At 37.3% G+C, this 23,067-nt stretch overlaps 1 protein-coding gene across 1 annotated transcript; it reads right to left on the reverse strand.

Annotated features, from left to right (window-relative positions):
- Positions 1 to 4,910: 4,910 nt before the first annotated feature.
- On the reverse strand, positions 4,911 to 18,987 carry LOC112644861 (alcohol dehydrogenase 1-like). Its single transcript, XM_025423588.3, has 9 exons — positions 18,849 to 18,987; positions 15,647 to 15,748; positions 12,650 to 12,788; positions 10,063 to 10,150; positions 9,698 to 9,917; positions 9,235 to 9,495; positions 7,554 to 7,689; positions 6,525 to 6,663; positions 4,911 to 5,248 (listed from the first exon to the last, which is right to left on the reverse strand). The coding sequence occupies exons 1-9, from the start codon at positions 18,864 to 18,866 to the stop codon at positions 5,224 to 5,226; spliced, it is 1,128 nt and encodes a 375-aa protein (XP_025279373.3). The 5' UTR covers positions 18,867 to 18,987; the 3' UTR covers positions 4,911 to 5,223.
- Between the last annotated feature and the right edge of the window lie 4,080 nt (positions 18,988 to 23,067).

Here is a 23,067-nt window from a genome sequence, read left to right on the forward strand (position 1 = left end):
TCAGTAAAGGATACAAAATCAATGTAAAGTAGTCTTGCTCTTGGTTTCAAGGAGTATCTCATCTCAGTTCACCATTCTTCACAAATATAGTTTTGAGACAATTTGTAAAAGTCTCCAGTGAACAACCTCCTCTCCTCTCTCAGAGACCTTCCTTGAGATTGTAGGGTTGTCCCTTCTCTAGCAAGCTTCTCTTGATCTCACACTGTAAGGAACATGGGTAGAGCTAAGCTTCAAATTAGCCATCACATTGGGTAGAATAAACCTCAGAATAACTTCATAATATTAGAAAAGCAATGATATAAAAATAATACCAAATGCCTATCTACTATTTTGGGAGGTATAAAACCATTTGGTTCTCTTCTGAAGTTAGGCTTGGAGCTTTGCAAGAGGTCCTTCCTTGGAAATGGATATTAAAGCAATGCACATACACATGCACACACACATTCACAGAGTTCTAGTCAGCCAGTCAGGAGAAAAGCTAATGCAGAAGCATATCAACCCATGTAACAATCTAAAGAAGAGCATCTACCTATAAATTAACCTAGTCATTCATTCTTGAATCAGAATGCAAGAATGCACTACACATAAAAGACATAACTAGCAGCATATATGTACAATGGAATATTACTAAGCCATTAAAAAGAATGAAATCTTGCCATTTACAACAATGTGCATGGATCTAGAGGATATTATGCTAAGTGAAATAAGTCAGTCACAGAAAGAGAAAAACCATATAATTCCATTCATATGTGGAGTTTAAAAAAACTCAAATGAACAAAGAAAAGAGAAAAACCAAGAAACAGACTTTTAACTATAGAGATCAAATTGTTGGTTGTGAGAGGGAAGGGGGGTACGTGGGTGAAATAGGCAAAGGTGATTAAGAGTACACTTACATGATGAGTACGGAGTAATGTATAGAATTGTTGCAACACTATATTATACACTTGAAACTAATTTAACACTGTATGTTAATTATACTGGAATTAAATAAATAAAAATCTACAAAAACACATATCTAGCAGCATCAATTATAGTCCATACACACACAAAAGGTACAACAAATAGAAGACTGACTTTTTAAAAATCTAATATATATATGCTTAGGATGCAGATGATACTGATTTTATGAAATAAGAGGATGCTATGAAAAGAGAACAAAGAAGGAAGCATTCTTGGAAAGTTAAAGCATGATTTCTCAAATTATAAATTATAATAATGTGATGATGATGGAAGTCCTTGAAAATCATCTAATAAAGAGAAACCCCCAACAAAAAAAGCCTAGAAATTATAACAGGAAAAAAATAAAGGGGGGCAACACAGGATATCAGGCAACTAATTGAACTATTAGAGAAAGAAGAAGGGAATTTTAAAGAAATAAATAGAATATTTCTCAGATCTGAAGGTATACAATACTTAAAAAAAACTCTCATCAAGTATTTAAAACAATTAACAATTTGTATGTAGAATAAAAGTGGTGAGCGTGGTCATCCTTTTCTCCTACTTGACCTTAGGGGAAAAACTCTCAATTTTTATCCATTGAGTATGATTTTAGTTGTGGGCTTTTCATAGACGGCCTTTATTATTTTGAGATTTATTTTCTCTAAAGCTACTGTGTCTAGGGCTTTTTTTTTTTTTGTCATGAATGGATGTTGTACTTTGTCAAATGCTTTTTCTACATCTCTGCATCTCTTGAAATGATCATGTGGTTTTTATTCCTTCTGTTATTGATGAAATTGATTTGTGAATATTGAACTACCTTCACAGGAATAAATCTCACTTGATTGTGATGAATGATTCTTCAAGGAATTGTTGGATTTTGTTTGCTAATATTTTGTTGTGGAATTTTGCACTTATATTCATCTGAGATACTGGCTATAGTTCTCTTTTTTGTGTAGTATCTTTATCTGGTTTTGATATTAGGGTAATGCTGGCCTCATAGAATGAATTAGAAAGTTTTCTTCCTATTCTGTTTTTTGAAAACCTTGAGAAGAATAGGTATTACCTCTTCTTTAAATGTTTGGTAGTGAGGAGCCTGGCTGGCACAGTTGTTTGAGCATCCAACTCTTGGTTTTGGCTCAAGTCATGATGGGATCGAGCCCTGTGTTGTGCTCCATGCTCAGCAGGGAATCTGCTTAAGATTCTCTCTCTCCCTCTTCCTCTGCCTCTCCGCACTGCATGCTGTCTCTCTCAAATAAATAATTAAAAAAAAATTGGTAAAATTCATCAGTGAAGCCGTCTTGCTCTGGACCTTTTTGTTGGCCATTTTTTGATTACTGATTCAACTTCATTGCTGGTAATGGGTCTGTTCAAATTTTCTATTTCTTCCTTGTTTCAGTTTTGGTAGATTATATGTTTCTAGGAAATTATTCATTTCTTGGTGGTCCAGTTTGTTGGCATATGACTTTTTGTAATATTCTCTTACAGTCTTTTGTATTTCCATGGTGTCAGTCACTTCTCTTTCACTTCTGGTTTTCTTTTTCTTTTTGATGAGTCTGGTAGAGTTTTATCAATTTTGTTGATTTTTTTCAAAGAAGCAGCTCCTGGTTTTATTGAGATATTTTTCCCTGAGTGACATTCATTGGAGAATAGGGCCTGCAGACAGACCAAGATGTCTGCCCCCAGCCCACTGCACAGTCGAACTGATGTGTATGGTGTTTTTTCCCCCTTCTTGTGGCAAGAGTCACTTTGGGGTGGTGTTGACCCCTGTTGGGGCTGATTTGAAGACTGCCACATTTGTGATGCCACTTTGGTTGGATTCTTGCCTAGGGTGTGTTAGAGGGGGCAGGTATGCAGAATCCAGGGGTAGAGCATGTGGTGTTTGCACAGTTTGGGCTAGTCTGCTGTGGGAGGGGACTTACAGCTGCTCCTTGGAAAATTCCTGCTGAGGCTGAGTTGGAGGGGGCTGGTCCACAGAAAAGCACAGGAGCAGGGTGTTCTGTTAGGTAGCTAGGTGGAGACTTTGTGCTGCACTGTTTTCTGTAGGTATGTCCATATATCTAGGCCAAGTGATGCAAGAATGGGGAGTAGGAGGGAATGGCATCTGCCAGTTCCTCTGTTCTTGGAGAAGTCTCTCAAAGATCCTTACCCTTCTAGTATACTCTCTGAGATTAGTAAACAAGTCTCCCTTTCTTATGCCCCTGGTGTTTTTCAAACTTCTACTTCTATGCTGTATCTCAATGGGGTGTTTGTTTTGCTGACTCTTTAAGGACAGGGACTCAGTTCCCTAATACCTTCTCACTCTCCCAGAGTTGAGTCTGCCAATTTTTAAAGTTCCGGGTGTTAAGCCCTACTGATTGTATAGATTCATGAGGTTAATCTCTTTGGTTTTCAAAGCCAAGTATTACAGGAATTCATCTTCCTAGTGTGGCTTCCTGTGCTTGGGGTGCCTGTGGTGAGATCTGCTCTTTCCCCCTCTGCACTCATGGAGTCCTTTCCTCTTGTGAACAGTCTTAGGGGTCATTTTAGCTTCCAACTATGTCTCTGCCCTTCCCTTTTTAGTGTGGCCTCTTTACATTTAGCTGTGGAGAGTCTGTTCTGCATCTTTGGATAATTTCCTGATTATTTACATTGATGTGGGTGTTATCTAGGTGTATCTGTGGGAGGAGGTGAATGTAGGGTCTTCATACTCCACCATCTTCCTTGGAACTCCCATGTACTCATCTTTTATGTTGCCATCATTTATATATACACGTATCTATATATTACTTATACATGTTTATTCTAAAATTTGACATAGTATATAAGAAGTAAAGTAGAAGATAAAAATCTCCTTTCTACTTGCTCTCTCATTTTTCTTTCCACAGAGATTTAAAGAATGGAAAAGGGGATCCCTGGGTGGCTCAGTGGTTTGGCGCCTGCCTCAGCCCAGGGCGTAATCCTGGAGTCCCGGGATAGAGTCCCATGTCGGGCTCCTTGCATGGGGCCTGCCCTCTGCCTGTTTATGCCTCTCTTTCTCTCTCTCTCTCTCTCTATCTCTGTGTGTGTGTCTCTCATGAATAAATGAATAAAATTTTTAAAAAAGTAAAAAATGGAAAAATAGTTTTGTTATATATTGGATAGCCAGTTTATGGCCCAGCTGCTAAAACCAATAAAATAACAACACTTCACAGTCTTGTTGTAGATATGGTGAACTGACAAGGAGAGAGAGGATGCAAGTCTGATCAAAGTCATATGTGCTGTTTTCTTTCTACTTCCATTCAAACTCTGTAGTTATCCATGATTCCAATAATGAGAGGTAAGCAATGGGAGTTAGTGGGCTGAATCTAGCTTATGGTCTACTGGCCTATGAATTTGGGAAGAACACCTGGGCAGTCATGGGTCCCCTATCCATATCCATATCTATATCCATATATACTTAGCAGAGCCACATTTTAGAAACAGAGCTCCTAAAACATCAAGCCTCAGATCTTTTCATTTTTAAATTCAAGAGAAATAATCCTTGACTTCCTATTTCCTCCATTCTCTACCCCCTACTCCTTGTTTCCTTCACAGCCCAAAATGAGTTTAGTGTATCTTTTCACTCTCTACTCAGTTTCTGGAGCTCTTGTACTAACAGATTGTACTCTTTTTGCTTCCCTCATAGCGATTTATTTATACCACTAATATAAGATTTATAGTAATATATGATAGCCTTATATGTTATATACATGATAGATGTTAGAAGTTCAAAGAATAATATGACATGGTCCCTACCTAAATAAGTCACCAGAGTACACTTGATTATTTACTAAATGCCAGTCACTGTGCTAAGTACTTCCTATGCATCATATAATCCTCATTGCAGCCCTGTGTCTTAGGAAATATTTTCTTCATTTCACAGAAGATAACAGAGAGACTAATTAATTAGCCCAACATTAAATGGGTGACACAGCAAATACTAACATCTAGGTAATAAAATAATAGAGTCCACATTCTTAAATCATTTTTCTTTATTATTTAAATTTATTTATTTATTTATTTATTTATTTATTTATTTATTTATTTAAAAGATTTTATTTATTCATGAGAGACACACAGAGAGAGAGAGAGAGAGAAGTAGAGACACAGGCAGAGGGAGGAGTAGGCTCCATGCAGGGAGCCCAATGCGGGATCCGATCCTGGGTCACAAATTATACTACATTTTCATCTTTGATATTCTTCCTCTATTCTGGAACAATCAGAGAGGTGATACAGGAAAGAATGAAATCCCCAAGGATGCCCTTGCACCTTTTATCATCTGGGATCTCAGAACAGCAGAATACAGCGGATGCTGAAACATAAAAGTGCAATAATAAAATGATTGAATTGCTTAGGAAACAGTGATTTCAGCAAAACAGTTTTGCACAGTATCATATGAGGTTGCATTGTCCGCCTTCTCACTTGTTCCCCCTCCTGACTCCTCCTTCAACTTAGTTCACTTATATGAAATATCACCTGATCATCTGATTGGAATCATCATTAATATCATCACCTGATATGGTGAAAGCAGGATCATCAGGATCCAACATCAGAAAGGAAGGACTCAGCATTAGAACCCTGTTCCCTCACGCTACATGACCACAAAGACATCCAAACCCTCTGCTACAGCTTCTGATCAGCTTCTGTGAGCCTCAGAATCTAGCACTGTGTCCAATTAAGAAAGAAGAAAAATGCATTTTTGGGGTATTCCTTTTCTTTTGCAGTGTGTCTGCTGCCTGCTAGATCCCCTCCTTGCATTTTTCATAATCTGTTTATAAAATTTCAGATGAGTTTTCTTGATTCTTCATTCCTGACTTAGATGTGCTGACATGCTAGGTCAAAACCAAGAAAGTGTTATAGTGGGGTAAAATTTAAAGACCTAGTTAAAAAAAAAATCACTTAAGCAGAAACTGTAGGTAGAGTTGGGGAAGAGAATATGAAAGGGAGATGTGCTTCGAATCAGAATGAGAAAATCGAATCATTCATCACAGGAGTAATTCCTCACTTACTTATTGCTGCTAGTTGTCTACTGTGTCTCTGGCACTTAGGACAGTCCTGACAAATATTGCACTATCACTAAACAGACATTGAATGAATAAAGGGGCGCATGAGTGATCACTCCATCCCTGCTGGCTGAAGCAGAGTGACCATTTGTCAGAAATAATGTAAAAGGATTTGTGCTCTAGATGGAGGCTAAACCTCTGCCTCTAAGATTCCTTGCAGTAGTTACTCCAGTAATGTCAACTCATTCATTCTAGATCATTTCTCTAATCAGAAAAAAAAAAAAAACATAATAGACCGATGTAATGTGGAGTCATTATTAGCATTATATCGAAATCTTCAACATTTAAAAAAAAATAGGTTGATGTGGATCTTTCCTAAAGAGTGGCCTACAGGTAAAACCTTATCCTGGTGACAGTAGGATAGAACATGTGAAAGATATTGACAGTAGGGAATAAGGTAGAGCATGTGAAAAGTATTGAGGATCCAAGTAGCCATCTCTTTCTCACAAAACCACTTGGAAATGTTTGAGGAGTCACTAGCACTGTGAATTCAGGGTATAGGAGATCATCAAATAAAGCACTCACGTTTTTCCAGCATGGTACAACTCGAAAGCTTTGTGGAGTTGGTCAAAAGGCAACTGATGGGTTACTAATGGATCTATATTAATTTTATTTTGCAGGTAATCAGTCACTAGGTGGTGAATACAGTCTCTGGTTTTATAATCTGCAAAACAAAAAGGCCTTTGTAATAACATTTGAGAAGTGCCAAACCAACCGAAAAAAAAAATTATGTCAGGGAGATTTTCTTCTGAAAATTTGACACTGAACATGGAAAATAAATCATTTATACATCAGAAGCCATTGACTACTGTTGCTAAGTGTGGCTTCTATAGAAGTCCTGTTACCTAGAATTCCTTTGGAGAAAAGTTGGGTCAATATTCACATGTTACTGAGTTGAAAATGATCCTTTTAAACTAGCAGTCTCTAGCTCACTTCCTGGGCTTACTATTGCATAAACATTTCCTCCTCTGTGTATTCACACACATGGAGATGGCACTGGGAATTTACTATCAGAGAAATGGGGTCAGATGAATATTAATAGACTAGATAATAGAATATTATCTAGATATCTATTATCAGATAGAATATTAATTGACTAAAGCTGTTGGTCAATATTGTTCATAAACAAGGGCCCTTCTGGAAAGATAAAAGCCAGCATCAAAACACTAGGTTGGTGTTACATACTTTTATGTAATCTTACATATATATATATGGTGTCCTATAACTACCTAAGAAGCTTTGCTGCTAAAAGAGCACAACAAACCCACCAGCATGGAACTGAAGTTGACTGAATTATTTGAAACACCGGGAAAACCCAAAAAATACTTTGCAGGGGATAAAAATTGTATTTGAACTTTAAAAAAAAAAAACCTATTTAACTAAATTAACTGAAATTGACTTACAAAATCTGCAAAATTTTCCAACTCATTGGATAAGTTTTTTCTACCATTATAGCTCTGTTTCCTCAAGGAGAGGAATTTTGGTCTGTGTCTTACCAAGTTAGAAGGGATTTCATGAGAGAAACCAACCAGTGCCTCCTATTCACTGACCCACCTCCTAGACATACACCCTTCATCGTCCGGCCGGAGACAATCATCGGGGCGTCCAGGGAAAGCTTCGAGTTTAATGGAGCTACTCCAACAATCAGACAAACACCATAGCTCCGGTGGCAGGAATCCCAAGCAGCAAGCTGATAAAGACAATAACGACCATAAGCACTTTCCCACACATAAGTAACAACCACCACCAGAGGTGGAAGGAATCGTGTTGCTAGATCTGAACCTCTTCCAGGCCAGATGCTGCCTCCAGGGTTGCCTGTAACAGGACCTCACTAGCGAACCAGTAGAGCTTAGTGGCAAGGAGCACAGCCTGTGCTAGCTGTGTGACCTTAGGTAAGTCACCTAACCTTTTTATACCTCAGTTTCTTCATTTGTAAAAAGAATGATACTATCATAGAACTGTTATGAAGATTAAGTGATTTATCATTCTTAGAACATTTAGAACACTGTCTGGCATGTAGTAAGGACCATATACTTGTTAAATGAAATTACCTGTTGCCTTTTATCTGGACTTTCTCACTTGCTATGGTTCTCGGTCTGACTCATTTGTATTAAAACAAAACAATTATATACATATTGTGTGTGTGAAGCTTTATTTTTTTTCAAGGTTTTATTTATTTGTTCATGAGACACACACACACACACACACACACACAGACAGAGGCAGAGATACAGTCAGAGACACAGGCAGAGGGAGAGAGGCAGGCTCCATGCAGGGAGCCCGATGCGGGACTCGATCCCGGGTCTCCAGGATCACGCTGAAGGCTGAAGGTGGCGCTAAACCACTGAGCCACCTGGGCTGCCTAGAAGCTTTATTTTTTTAAATTCACTTTTGTAGGGGTATACAGTGTGCTTCTTTATATCTATTTATTTTACTTCCTTTTCTGGTTCATAACCCTGTTGTCTTTCTCCTTTCTTCTTTTTTGCCTTATTTTCTCTTTCCTGTTACCTATATCACTACCTTTTCTTCCTTTATTTTTCAATCAATTACATTAAGTACACACTGAGACATATTAAATGTTTACATTTTGTCCTCTAAATTGTAAGACCCAAAATATGGTGCCTATTTTATTCACTCTTCTATCCCTAGAACATAACATATTGGTGCATAGGAATTCATTTTTTGAATGAATGAATGGTTCTAATAGAGGACCCATAATTATCATGTGAATTAGATAATGTTTATGCTTAAATATAAAAGCAAATATGCAGAGCTAGGAACAAAGAAAAGGGAATACTGGTATTATGGCCTTTTGAATCTTTAAACTTTGTGTACTGTAATAATATATTTTTAAGTATATATTGCTTTTATTTTTATTTTTTTAAAGATTTTATTTACTTATTCATGAGAGACACAGAGAGAGCAAGAGAGGCAGAGACACAGGTAGAGGGAGAAGCAGGCCCCATGCAGGGAGCTTGATGTGGGACTCGATCCTGGGATTCCAGGACCATGCCCTGGGCCAAAGGCAGGCGCTAAACCACTGATCCACCTAGGGATCCCCTGCTTTTATTTTTAAATAAATGTTTTAGAGTGCATTTATGTTCTGTTCTTATAGCTGGGGTCTACAAGTCCAAAACATATGTTCAGGAGAGTTTATACCAATCTAGGTGAGGATATTTAACACATACTTCCCTCCGCCTTAAGCATATAATCACCATGCCCCAAGTCCACATACCATGGTATCACTGAGTCCAATAGCCTCAAAGGCAAAGTCAGCACCAACTCCTGTCATTTCCATGACCACCTGCTGGACAGGCTTCTTGAATTTTTGAGGGTTGAGACAATCAGTGACCCCTAATGCTCTTGCCCGGGGAAACTTCTCCTCATTGATATCAACCCCAATGATTCTAGAAGCACCAGATGCTTTACAGCCCATGACAATGGCTGAACCGATTCCACCAAGTCCAAAGACCACGCAGGTGGAACCATGAGTGACCTACAAATTCACAAGGAATGTTTATATTAGGAATCAAACCTGGGCACATATGTAATTAAGAAAACAAGCAAACAAACAAAAACAACAGTTGAAACTTTCGGCTCTATAAATAACAGTTGAATGTTTAGACTGATTGGCTTAGTTTTGATGTTTTCCAGGCAAATCACTATGACAGACACTAACACACAGGTACCTTCCTCACCTTGGCTGAGTGCACAGCAGCCCCATAACCTGTAGGCACCTCACAACTTATGAGACTGACTTTATCCATAGGAGCAGCATCATCAATTTTTGCCACTGCAATCTCAGGAACAACAGTATATTCAGTGAACGTGCTTGTGCGGAAAGAGTGATAAATCTTTTTTCCTTTGCAAGTAAATCTGCTAGTCCCATCCAGCATTAATCCAGAAGAAGGTAGAACACTGTTCCGTGGTGGCATAGACACAGGTAGAGGCAGCAGCATAGACACAGGGATTTGTAAAGACAGAAGCGAGTACCTTTAGTTACAGGTCAGTACTTATACAATATCAGCAATTTGATAAAAGAATAATAGGGTAAATTACTAACTCTTGCTTCTCACAGAAGTTTCCTTTGGGATGCAAGCAGGAACTGCATTCTCTACACTGTGGAATAATAAGTGTGAGGACTTTATCTCCTATATATAAAAAAAATAATACAAGCATTAGTTTAAAACATTATTGGAACAGAAATACAATAATATGTTTATAAAAGTTTCATTGGATGGCTTAAAAACTTGCAGGCAGGTTATAGCAGCCAGGATAACATTGCCCATTGCTGTTTTCTTTTTAAGTTTTTATTTAAATTCCAATTAGTTTGAGGTATACAGTATAGTGATTCAGCACTTCCAAGTGCCCTCCTTAATACCCATCATCTATTACCCCAATCCCCCACCCCCCTTCTGGTAAACATCAGTTTGTTTTCTATAGTTGAGAGTCTGTTTCTTGGTTTGCCTTCCTCTCAGGTATTTTTTTTTTCTTTTCCTTGCTTGTTTGCTTAGTTTTTTAAATTCTACATATAATTTAAATCGCATGATATTTCTCTTACTCTGACTGACTTATTTTGTGTAGCAGAATACTCTCTAGCTCGATCCATGTAAGTGAAATCTTGCCATTTGATGGCATCTTGCAAGATTTCATCGTTCTTATGACTAATATTCCATTATATATATATATATATATATATATATATATATATATATATATCACTTCTTCTTTATCCATTCACCATTTGATGGACACTTGGGCTGTTTCCATACATTGGCTATTGTTGATAATGCTGCTGTAAACGTTGGGGTCCATGTGTCTCTTTGAATTAGAATTTTTGTATTCTTTGGGTAAATATCTAGTTGTGCACAGTTGTTGGATCATAGAGTAGTTCTATTTTTAATTTTTTGAGGAACCTCTGTAGTGTTTTCCAGAATGGTTGTGTCAGTTTGCATTCCCACCAACAGTGCAAGAGGGTTCCCCTTTCTCTGAATCCTTGCTGACACCTGTTGTTTCCTGTGTTGCCCATTACTGTTTGGAAGGAGAAACTATATAACCTGGTTTTAGAAATGACATTATTCTTTTGGGCAAATAATGGATATTTGGGAATATTTCTTATAGGGTAGATAGTTGTAGGTCTGCTTTCCCCCTGCTCTGGAAATAGAATGAAACTAAGAATGAATCTTAAAGATGTTATCTAGCTTAACCCTTTTGTTTTTCATTTGAAGGATTTAAGCCCCACAGTGTAGTCACCTGCCTAGAGTGGTCCAATCAGGTAATAAGAAAGCACTTTTCATTGAGTCTTTTTGCCCATGGTGGCACACTGACTCATAGCAGCCTCTGACATATTTTCTTTAGTGGGGCTTAGTTCCTAGATATGCTAATTCCAGAGAATAAAAGGGATCACTCTCCATTTGCAGAGGGAGCACTTAATGCAGAGGGTAGTTTTAGGTTGCAGAGTTCTGGACACGATGTTGATTATATTTGGATCCAGTCATTAGTTAGCACACCTGGGCTCTAGGGTGACAGGCTGGATGGGGTCTAAAAAGAAAATTAATTAACACAGTCATCACAGACTTAGAAAGGCCTGGTCAGAGGTCTACAACATTGTTCTGGATGGCCCCTACAAATTTTCCTAACAAAGAAATAGCTCTCTCTCCTTTGGCCTCTTGCAGAGTTTAGATGGCATTAAAATCTCTACAAGTTTATATAAGGCACATGTCTTCATTGGCTCTTAAAAATTCCAAAGATCCTGGATCTCAAATTCAGGAGAACTTTTGGTCTTTTATCCTTTCCCCTCCAAATGTTCATTGTTTTCCACAAAACTTTCAATGGATTTTTTTCTAGCTAAAGAGGAGTTAGAGCATATATTCCACCTGTTTGCATTATGTTATTAGACACATAGAGATTATGCTTTTTACTTTTGTCCTCCTGTGTGCCTAGTGTCAGATGCATGGTAGACATTCCATAATTTTTTGCTAAATCAGTTCCCCAGTAAGAGCTTCACAAGTGTCCTGACCATGCATTTTCTTAAATCTCTTGGTGTGCCTGGCTCCAAGCTGTGAGGTCTGTAATATCTTAATCTGTGTGATTGCTCTTATTCATTCTATTCATTTCAGTCATGCTAAGAATAGCTATGTCAAGATCTTTTTTGATAGTCTGGGAAAGAACATATACTTGCTTTCTTTGATTCTTTGAAATATATCATTATCATCCTGTCAATGAAAAGTCAAATTCTGTATTCCAGTTGATTAGAACATTCATTTGTCAAACATTCTAATGCATTCTAATCCTGAGACAGGTACTATGCTAAGCATGTGAGGGGTACAAATATATGTAAGAAACAGTCTCAATATTTTTCAATCATTTAGAATTCCACTGGTCCTATCTCAATACTCATTTAGCTATGGATATATATACTTGGCTCAGCGACTGGCCCTTTGGATTGCTAGAGAAGACAGCAGAGAAACTGTGTGAGTCTTGGAATCACTGGATACAATTAATATAATGATAAATGATTAGTTAGAAGAGTCTAGAGGCAAACCAATTTTTTCCTGTAAATATGTTAATACATTTTAAGTTCATCCTCTGTGCAAAGTTGTTCTTTGGGAGGCTGTTTGTGAGCAGGGTCCTATGTCCCCACTTCTTACCTGGTTTCACTGAGGTCACACCTTTGCCAATACTCTCCACAATCCCAGCTCCTTCATGGCCTGGGATGAAAGGAAAGATTGCTGAGAGTAATCCTTTTATTGCATGATCATCAGTACCACAGATCCCTGTAGATGCCAGCTGCATAGGAATTAAGTGACAAAAGATCAATTGGTTTGGAAATTTTCTTTCTTTCTTTTTTAAATCTGAGATTGATTATTAAATTTTTTTTTACATGAATTATGTCATTTTATCCCTATACCAATCCTCAGAGGAATCAGGACAGGTCTTATTGTTTCCAATTTAGAGATGAGGAAAGGGAGATTCAAAAATTGAGAATGACTTGTCCAAAGTCATATGACACATGTTCAGATCTGGAAATAAATTTTTGTTTTTTGAAATCTATTCTGTATATATAGGTCATCAGATAGTTTTGAAATATGAGGGATAATTGCATACAATGAAGGACTTTTTGCCCACATTATCAATAGCACCACCATTGAGAAACAAAGAATTTTAGGCCCATATTGTGGAATGTTTTTCCTGTGCTCTGGGGAAATCTGTTTTTAGCATTTTAAACTTGTATGTTGAAAATATTCTTTAAATTAATAATATTAAATTGGGGGGCCTGAGTGGCTTAGCAGTTGAGCGTCTGCCTTTGGCTCAGGGCATGATGATCCCAGGGTCTGGAATCAAGTCCCACATCAGGTTCCTTGCGTGGAGCCTGCTTTTCCCTCTGCCCATGTCTCTGCCTCTCTCTGTCTCTCATGAATAAATAAATAAAATCTTAAAAAAATAAATTAATAACATAAAAGTGAGTTTCAGTTAAAATTAACCACTGTAAAATTTAGTTGACATTGAGAAGTTTTTTTTGTTTTTGTTTTTGTTTTTTTTTAAAGATCACGCCCTGGACTGAAGGCGGTGCTAAACCTCTGAGCCACCCGGGCTGCCCGACATTGAGACATTTTAAAACTTAGTTAATGGCCTGAGTTTTCTTGTCTGTTAATAGGCCTGACCGAACTACATTGATCATAAAAATGAAGCATTTCATATACCATGGTCCCTAAATAACTGCTCCGCTGCAATACAAGCACAAAAGCATGTGCCCGAGCATACCGACTGCTTTTCCAGTAAGTGTAATGGGAGCGGCCGAGTTTATAACTGGAACACTGGGATCAACTGTGGCATAGGATTGTGGCTAATCGCTAAGTAGATATGCTCATGACAACTATGCTGTGCTTTGGGTTCCTATTAAAATGGCTTCAAGGGCAGCCTGGGTGGCTCAGCAGTTTAGCGCCTGCCTTTAGCCCAGGGCCTGATCCTGGAGACCTGGGATCGAGTCCCACATCGGGCTCCCTGCATGGAGCCTGCTTCTCCCTCTGCCTGTGTCTCTGCCTCTCTCTCTCTGTGTGTGTCTCGAATAAATAAATAAAATCTTTAAAAAATAAAAATAAAAAAATAAAATGGCTTCAAGATGCTATCAAAGGCTAAAAATGTTGTTTTAGGTATGCAGCAGTCTGGAATCTCCTCATTAGGTTTGTTCTATATATCAGATAAGAATATGCAATTATTTTTGGGAGGTTGTCTCTAGCAGTAAGTGGAGATGGAACTGTCTGTGCTTATGAACAGATCCAGTCCGTTAGCTTGATTTTGTCCAGGGTTCAGTGTGGTGTTGCTCAGGTTCTTGCTGCTGCAACTTCTACCTTGGTGAATCGTGGATTAATTATTTGGGTTTTAGCCTTTGTAGCAAAGGAGCGTATAGGTGTAAGAACAGAGCATATTGGCTAATTAACTAGGAAACATTTCGGCAGATGGTGACCCAGTACAAAATAAATACTAATTAAAAGCTGTTTGGATGGCTCATAAATAGAAAAATATAGCTTCTGAATAGCAGTCAGATAACTAAATTCCTTTCTCTGTGTACGTTCTTATCACCTTTCGTTTTATTTTTTACAATCAAATCTTTAGCGTAACACTGGACATGGAGCTGATAATTTAGTTAATGTTACTTCCCATTTTCTCCTGTTTTGTCTTTCACTGCCTGTCTTTTTCTACTTTCCTACTTCCCTTCACTCCCTTTCCCTCTGTCATCTTTACAATTCCCTTCATTTCTTTTTTCCTATAACCATCCTCCTATACCCTCTACTTTGATTAGATATGGTATGGACTAGAAGCATGTGGCTTTCACTATCTGTTGTGTTCATTAAATCAAGAGTTGAGTTTCCTAAGTCTCAAATTAGAAGATAGATGAATTTAATATTTAATAAGATTTAAAGCAATAATACTCCTAAAATTGGGTATTTAATGATTTGGTAAAGTTTGACTGAGAGTTGATATGAGTGGCAAGGAGCCTTTTCCCATGCCTGATATAAGTTCTGTTCAATAATTGTTAACTCTTCTCAGTTGCTTTGGATACTATTATGGAGTCCTAGATGCTCATTCCTAGAAATTGAAATTTTACCGCACAGTGAACTTTTTCAGACAAACTCCAAGATTATTATAATGTATGAGCCCAAAACAACAGAGATGGAAAATTAGTCTGTTAGTCACTGCATATTCCTTTGTTGACATCAACTTTGTGTCATAGAGGTAGGAGGAAATGCACTTCTTGTCTTCTTTCCCTCAAAAATGAAAAAAAGTTACCACTTAAAACACCTTCTAGGTCACATTGTGAGGTATATAGGCCTATGATATTATATAATTTAAGTAAAAATTTCAATACTGGCAAAAGGATTATGTGGATGAGTGAACTACCACTACTTTACAAGTATGAAGAATATCTTAAACTTTCATTACCTCTATTCATTTATCCTAGTTTTACAATTTCCTCTTTTACAAAGAAAAGTGGACAGACCGCAAATGCAAATTTTATACATATTATATATAATATATATGATATATATAATATATAATAATAATATATAATATATATATATGAAACTGAACAGGAGTTCCTTACATTTACCTTCATAGGTAAAAGTTAAAAAACTTAAATTTACCTTAATACGCACTTCCCCAGCCTTTGGTGGCTCAACTTGTACTTCCTCAATTGAAAGAGTAGAATTTGCTGCCCAGGCAATGGCTGCCCGGCATGTAATTGTCTGTGGACACAATGACATTAAAATGATATCATTTAGTGAAAAATTTTAACTTTTATTCCGATCATACAAATGACACTTATTTGTTATAAATAGTAAAAATACGAAAGTCAAAAAGAAACAGAAGAAAAATCATTGTAATTTCAGATACAACCTGTTGAAATTTTAGCATATCTCCTTCCGGTCTCTTAGAAGAATTTTGATATAGTTGAGATCGTGTTTATAAGCAATTTTGTATTCAGCTTTTTTCTAGTAACCATTACCATATATTGAGCATTTACCATTTACTTGTCAGTAAGCATTTTCTCATGACTTCAGTATATGTACTGCCAAAACGAGCACTTCTCATGACTTCAAATGCTTTGTAATCAGAATTTTAAATGGCTACTTTATATTTCATCCTGTGAATGTGTCCCAATTTGCTTTGTAACTATCTAGACATGTCATCATTTTCATTGTTTTAACTATTCTAAAGTATATTGTGATAACCAACTTTGTTCATAATTTTGACTTGCTTGGTTTCCTTAAGTAATGATTACTTTGGAAAAGATAAAGACATTATTAGGGCTAAATTGATTTCCCAAGCTGTTTACAGAAATGTTGAATAATTTGGCACAATTCCTAGAAATGTAAAAGAATATCTGTAAACATTATTTATTCCACTCTCATCAGCATTGACAGTAGTCATTAAAAGCAAAGTATCCAATAGGTACAAAAAGCTATTTATTTATTTATTTATTTATTTATTTATTTATTTATTTTTTAGCTATTTCTTTTCACTAGCACTTTTTGAATGCTAATGATGTTGAGTATATTCTCTGTCTTATGTAGTCATATGTATTTTCCTGTTTTGTGGAGTGTTTGGTCATATAGTTAATGTAAGTATCTACTGGCATCTTGGCATTTTTCTTATAATTCATTTGACCCCTTTACACATTAAAGGAGTGAGCTATTGTCTGTCAGCTTATTGTACATCATTTTCCCTGGTTGACATTTGAACCTTAATTTTTATGAAGTTACATGCATTCATGTGCACACACATTTTAAAATTTTGGTTACTCGAAGTATCTTCTCCTTGTTATTTATTCCATTTTTATACTTTGGAAATTCTCTCCCTGTAGAGACTAAATATTTCTTATCTTCTTTCTAGATTTTTATAGTTTGCTTTTTAAATCCTTTACTCTTAAAATTATTTTTTGTATGATGTGCAATTATAGAATCTAAATAATTGTCCTAGTGCAAACTCTTGATTGTTTCTCTAATTTCTGCTTGAATTAGCCCCTTTACTATATAAGTTCTTATATTTACAAGTTTCTCTTTGGAAGCTGTTTCTATTGTCCCATTTATCTTCTTGACAGTTCTTGCAGCAGCATCTTGATGATTTTAATACTTTAATTTTTTTATATATCTTAATATCTGGTGGGATTAGTACCCTTTATAATTTTATGTATGTTCCATTTGCAAGTTTACTGCGCTAGTAATTGTAAGATATACTAAGCTGACTAAATCTGTTATGTCTCCAAGAAATTTAGATACCACTACAGGAGCTAATATATGTCTTATACTACAAAGAAAAAGGACAAATGCCAAGAAAAGAAATTCAAATAAAATGATACAAAAAAATTACTTCTGGGGTGCCTGGTTAGCTCAAGTGTCTGCCTCTTGGTTTTGGCTCAGGTCATGATCTCACGGGTTGTGAGATTGAGCCCCGAATCTGGCTTCTTGCTCAGCTGGGAGTCTGCTAGAAAGATTCTTTCTCTCTGCCCCTCCTGCCCACACTGCCCCCTCTTAAAATAAATAAATAAGTCTTAAAAAAAGAAAAGAAAAACATTATTTCTTTCAGGATGAAATAATTCTGCTTTTACCTACCAAACTCAAGTAAAAATTTATACTTTATGAAAAAACTTCTGTAATTTCTTTTTTTTTTTTTTTTTAAGATTTATTTATTCAGAGAGGGCGCAAGAGAGGTAGAGACACAGGCAGAGGGAGAAGCAGGCATCATACAGAGAGCCCGATGTGGGACTTGATCCAGGGTCTCCAGGATCACACCCCGGGCTGCAAGCGGCGCTAAACCGCTGCGCCACCAGGGCTGCCCTGTAATTTCAAAATGATACACACAAGGCAAAAAAACTTGGAAAATTCAGACTAGGGTACAGGGGAAAAACTGCAAGGTTGGCACCCAGCTATTACTATTTATAACATTTTAGGGTCTTTCCAATTGATATCCTATATGTGTTTGTGTAATCATACTAAGAATATTGTTTTACAGTCTACTCTTGCAGTTTGCTTTATAAGTGCTTTATAGGTAATTTAAAATGATCACGTAGGATTTTATTTACTATAATATTTATTTAACCAGTTTCCTAATATCTGACACATCTCACTTCCAGTGTTATACTTTTTATTTTTTGAGACAGAGAGAGAGAGAGAGAGAATGAGAGAGAGTATAAATGTTGGGAGGAGTAGAGGGAGAGGGACAAGCAAGCTCCATGAGGAATGCAGAGCCCAACATGGGGCTCTATCCCACAATCCCAAATCAAGAGCTGAGCTGAAATCAAATCAGAGGCTTAACCAACTGAGCCACTCAGGCGCCCCTCCAGTGTTATACTCTTAAAAACAATGCTATAGTTAACATGTATATAAAAACAACCTATGGGACACCTGGGTGGTTCTGCAGTTGAGGGTCTGCCTTTGGCTCAGGGCATGACCTTGGGGTTCCGGGACTGAGTCCCACATCGGGATCCCTGAGAGGAGCCTGCTTCTCCCTCTGCCTATGTCTCTGTCTTCTTTCTGTGTTTCTCATGAATAAATAAATAAAATCTTTTAAAAAATAAATATTTCCTTTGATTAAATTTCTGAGTCAAATGATAGGCATATTTTTAAGATATTTGATACAATGTTGTCAAACTATCACCCAAGAAGTGTCTAGTAAGCTATTTTCCCAGCAGTGATGTTTGAGTTTCTGCAGGTGGGAAAACATTAGGTATTATTAGAAATCTTTACTAATCTGATGGGAGAAAATGGTGTCTTAATTTTGTTTCAGTGTACACTTTTTGGACAAGTAATGGAAATGACATAGATCTATTTTAAAAGTAGCACTTACTTTGTCTGAAGTGTCCATGGTGAGTTTTCTTCCCTTGATGCTTTAAAGGTATAGCTGAGAGGACTGCACTTCCTTGACTGCTCCTGGGCAAGCCACACAGATTATTTATAATGTTTGCACTTCGAAAGTTATTAAAAGTAATGACATAATCACGCACCAACAAGGGAAAACCAGACAGGTGAAGTGGTTGGTAAATAAGTAAAGGTGAAGGAATGTGGGAGAGTGATTGGGGAGGGAGCGGGTTAAAACAACGATGCTGAATAAGGAGAGCTTAAAAGGTAACAGTGAGGGACACCTGGGTGGCTCAGCAGTTGAGTGTCTGCCTTTGGCTCAGGGTGTGATCCTGGGGTCCTGGGATCGAGTCCCACATCGGGCTTCCTGCATGGAGCCTGCTTCTCCCTCTGCCTTGTCTCTCTCTCTCTCTCTGTGTCTCTCATGAATAAATAAATAAAATCTTTAAAAAAATAAAAGGTAACAATGAGTGAGTGAGAAGGCAATGAAAGGATTATTAAATAATGTGAATCAAGTGATAGAAACTAAGAGGAAGATCATCTACTAATTAGTTAACAATGTGAATGTCAGTTACATGAAACGTATCCTTGGATCCAGGTAATGGAAGTACAACACAGGGTCTCTGGGAGTCAAAAAAGATGGAAAAAGCACAAATAATGATACAAAGTACTAAGAAAAAGCTGAGAAGACAGTAACAAAGATGATAAATGCTAAAAGCAATATGAGGTCATTGTGAATGATTAGAGAGTTTTATTTAAGTGAGACTTGAACTGCATCTGGAAGAAAGAATTTATATAAAATAAAGTAATGGGTAGCATATTCAAAATGAGAGTTTGAGCTTAATCAAAGAAAAGTGAAACTGCATGATGTTGACTTTGGGTAATGCTAATAATGATGATGATGATGCGATTCCTGATAATGATAAGGATGATGATGACCTCAGGCTACCTTTTAATATTTGCTTACTGCAGTGTTTCTCTACATCAGAATGTGTAATGGGAGGTTGTTAAAAGTTTATAACTCTGGCCATACCCTTGATATTCTGGCTTCTGCTGGATAAGGATCCCATGGCAAATAATAGACTAGAAAACATCAAGGTATGACTTATTAATTGGCAGAATAAGACTGTGAGTTCTTTGGTTGGCTACTCAGGCTGCCCCTAATTCACATCTCCTAGACATTATTTGTCCAGAGCTTCCTTGGAGGAGGCCAATGAAGCAATTTCTCTCCTGAGAACATATTATCTTCACAGTTCACAGTTACTATAAGGAGAGAGTAATTTGGGGCAAGCTTCAGTAATTAGTACCTCTCGAGGTTTGGAGTTTTTCTGGCAACAGAACTCTCTTAGCCCTCTAGTCAGTTGTTTATAAGTTTCATTTTAAGTGTTTTATATCTGTTAATAATTCAGAAATCCTCTCAGGGTCCTGGCCCTAACACTGCTTCTATCTTATCATAAAGCCTAGGGACTAACCAATATCCTCACATACCTAGGATATTGTGAAACTCTTGCTATAAGACTTGGACCAGAAACTGAGCTCGGGTGAGGCTTGGTTTCTTTGCTCTGAAACCTGGCCAGGAGAATGCTCTTGGGAGGCATGTCAGGTGACTATGCTTTATATAGGGAAGGGTCACCTTTACGGGCAAGATAGTACAAGAACAGAGGTGCTTGGATGGGATTGAAGGAATTTAGGATTGTTCATTCTTCTCTATCCTTAAATAACCTTGCTCTACAATACCCTGGTCAGGAAGATTTCTGCCCCAATGGACTACTCTTGGAACCTACACATTGTCCCTATTCAGCAATGCTTGGATGATGTGATGTTCAATATTGCCTGAGAAGATTGACTGTGACTCGAAATGAATGAATGTGCTGATGTGAATGATCTTGTTCAGAAGGTCCAGTTTGGGCTTGTCTCTCCCATAGCATCTTGCTAATGGCTAAAACATTAAGAAAATTTTTTTCCAAGTTGCCTAAATTTAGAGCTTTAGTGAGCATGTGGTCTGAATCCGAGATGACCAGTGATAATTGCCCATTTAATGGCTTTTCTACAAAATCTATCTTCCAAATCAAGAATTGGAATCTTTATTGCTTCTCAGTCGCCTCCACTCCACTGTGAGTATCCACAGTTTTGAGATATCAATGTACCATTTCCCTTCTGGGATCCAATTTTTGTATTAGAGCTCTTTTCTTTCCAAGTTACTGGAGCCTAACATGAATAAGCTTAAGGAAAAGGGGGAAAATGTTAACAGAAATTATGAAGGGAATGAACAACCAAACAAGGTCAAGGGTAGGAATGCAATTGGGAGGAGAAACTCGAATCAATTCAACCTCAGTAGGATTTTCCCTCTTTCTAATGTGACGCAATGCAGCAAAGTGGATGCTAGCACTAAGACCTGAATTTGATCTTAATTCCATCTCTTACATGCAGGGACATAAGGCAAGAAATCCAACATCTCTGTACTTCAGCTTCCCCATCTATGAAGTGAGGGTGATTATAGTAGCTCCTATCTCATAGGTTTGTTATCAGCATTAAGTTAACAAATGACAATTGTTTAGAACCATTCCTAGTACATAGAATGGCCTATATATACATATTATCGATGATGATGATGATTATGATGATGGTGTCTCTCCGCACATTGATTACCTTTTCTCACCACTGTCTTGCTTTTTGCCATATAGTGGTAAATATGGCCACAAAAAGTCCACTTAATTCTTAAATCTAACAACTATAACAAGAGACTTCAGATCTGTCTATCATCTTAAGTCCAAAAATGTCTCCTTGCTCAGCTTGGGTGAGGTGCTCACTCCTGGACCAAAGTAACCTAGTTCAAGTTGTGGAGCTGTAGAAGAATTTGGTAGGTGTTATCACGGCCATGTTGATGCCCCTGAGCAGCTGAAGGTGGCTGGGGAAAATCACAGGGCAGATCGGCTCCATTGTAAATTCTGGATCGTCAAGACAAAATGAAGTCTTGGTAGTACTTGGCAATACATCATTTTCCTAGCCAACCTGTTGTCCAATTTCCTGAAATAAATGTCAGTCTTTCAACACCTGTGTCAGATATCTGACCATCATCACCTCCATCTTTCTGCATCCCCCTTTCCCTCAGGAAATGAACTTACAGTACACTGAAAATTCACCCAGTTACTTTAGGCAAAACTCTCCCCTTTCTATACCCAGTTCATTAACAAGTTCCACTAGCTCTGCTTCTGATATATTTCCCAAATTTGTTGGTGTTTAATGTCTTACTCCCTACTCTAGAATACAGTTTCTATGAGAATGGGGACCTTGAATCTCAATATTTTTCTTCTATTCCAAGTGTCTGGAATGGTGCCTGATACATAGTAGGAACTCAGAAGTATTGATTAAATGACTTAAAATGAAGTTATCAGAAAAGAACTTCCTTGGATGCCTAATGTGTGTATTATGTGGCCATGTAACTGCATCTCTACTCATCTTGTCCTTCCCTATCACCTGTCCCTGCTTAGGAAACTCATTGTTACTGATTTCTTGTGTCAGTGCAACTTGTCAGCTTTTTTTTTAATAAAAGATTTTATTTTTAAGTAATCTCCGCACCCAACTTGGGGCTCTGTCTCACAACACTGAGACCAAAAGTCACACCCTCCGCCCACAGGCCAACTTGTCATCTTCTTAACATAGTCTTCCCTCTCCCGTTAAGAAGAAAAACAGAAACAAACTTTCCATTTTCCTACATCTTTTTCCAGCTACTACTGGCAGTCAAGATGGATGTTTATGTGGCTCTCTGAATTGAAGGTTAAGAGTTATAAGCCAAATACTATTAATTTGGGCTTTTGCTTTTTTGGCTTTGAGAAATTTTAATTGTCCTGCATATAACTGGGACTTTGCAATTTGGCCAATTTGTGGGTGGATTTTTATATTTGGATAATTTTAACTTTTTAATTTGAGTAAGAGGATGCCAATGTATAATTTGATTTTTATAATTTGAGTAATTTGGACTGCGTAGCTTCAGGGAGTTTCTACAGTATTTCAGGGGATGTTTGGCAGTGACTGCAAAGATAGCAATAAACCAAAGTCCTATCATTTAAGATAAGATGCTATACACTCACTTTTTCTTACCTTCCTCTCATTCCTTCATGTATGCCACCCTGTTTTATAACCCTAGCAATCCACTGAAGCATCCATTTTGAATTTCATTCATGATTTCCATGGCACTAAAGCCAATG

Source organism: Canis lupus, chromosome 32 (assembly GCF_003254725.2).
Source record: "Canis lupus dingo isolate Sandy chromosome 32, ASM325472v2, whole genome shotgun sequence".
Lineage (NCBI taxonomy): Eukaryota > Metazoa > Chordata > Mammalia > Carnivora > Canidae > Canis > Canis lupus.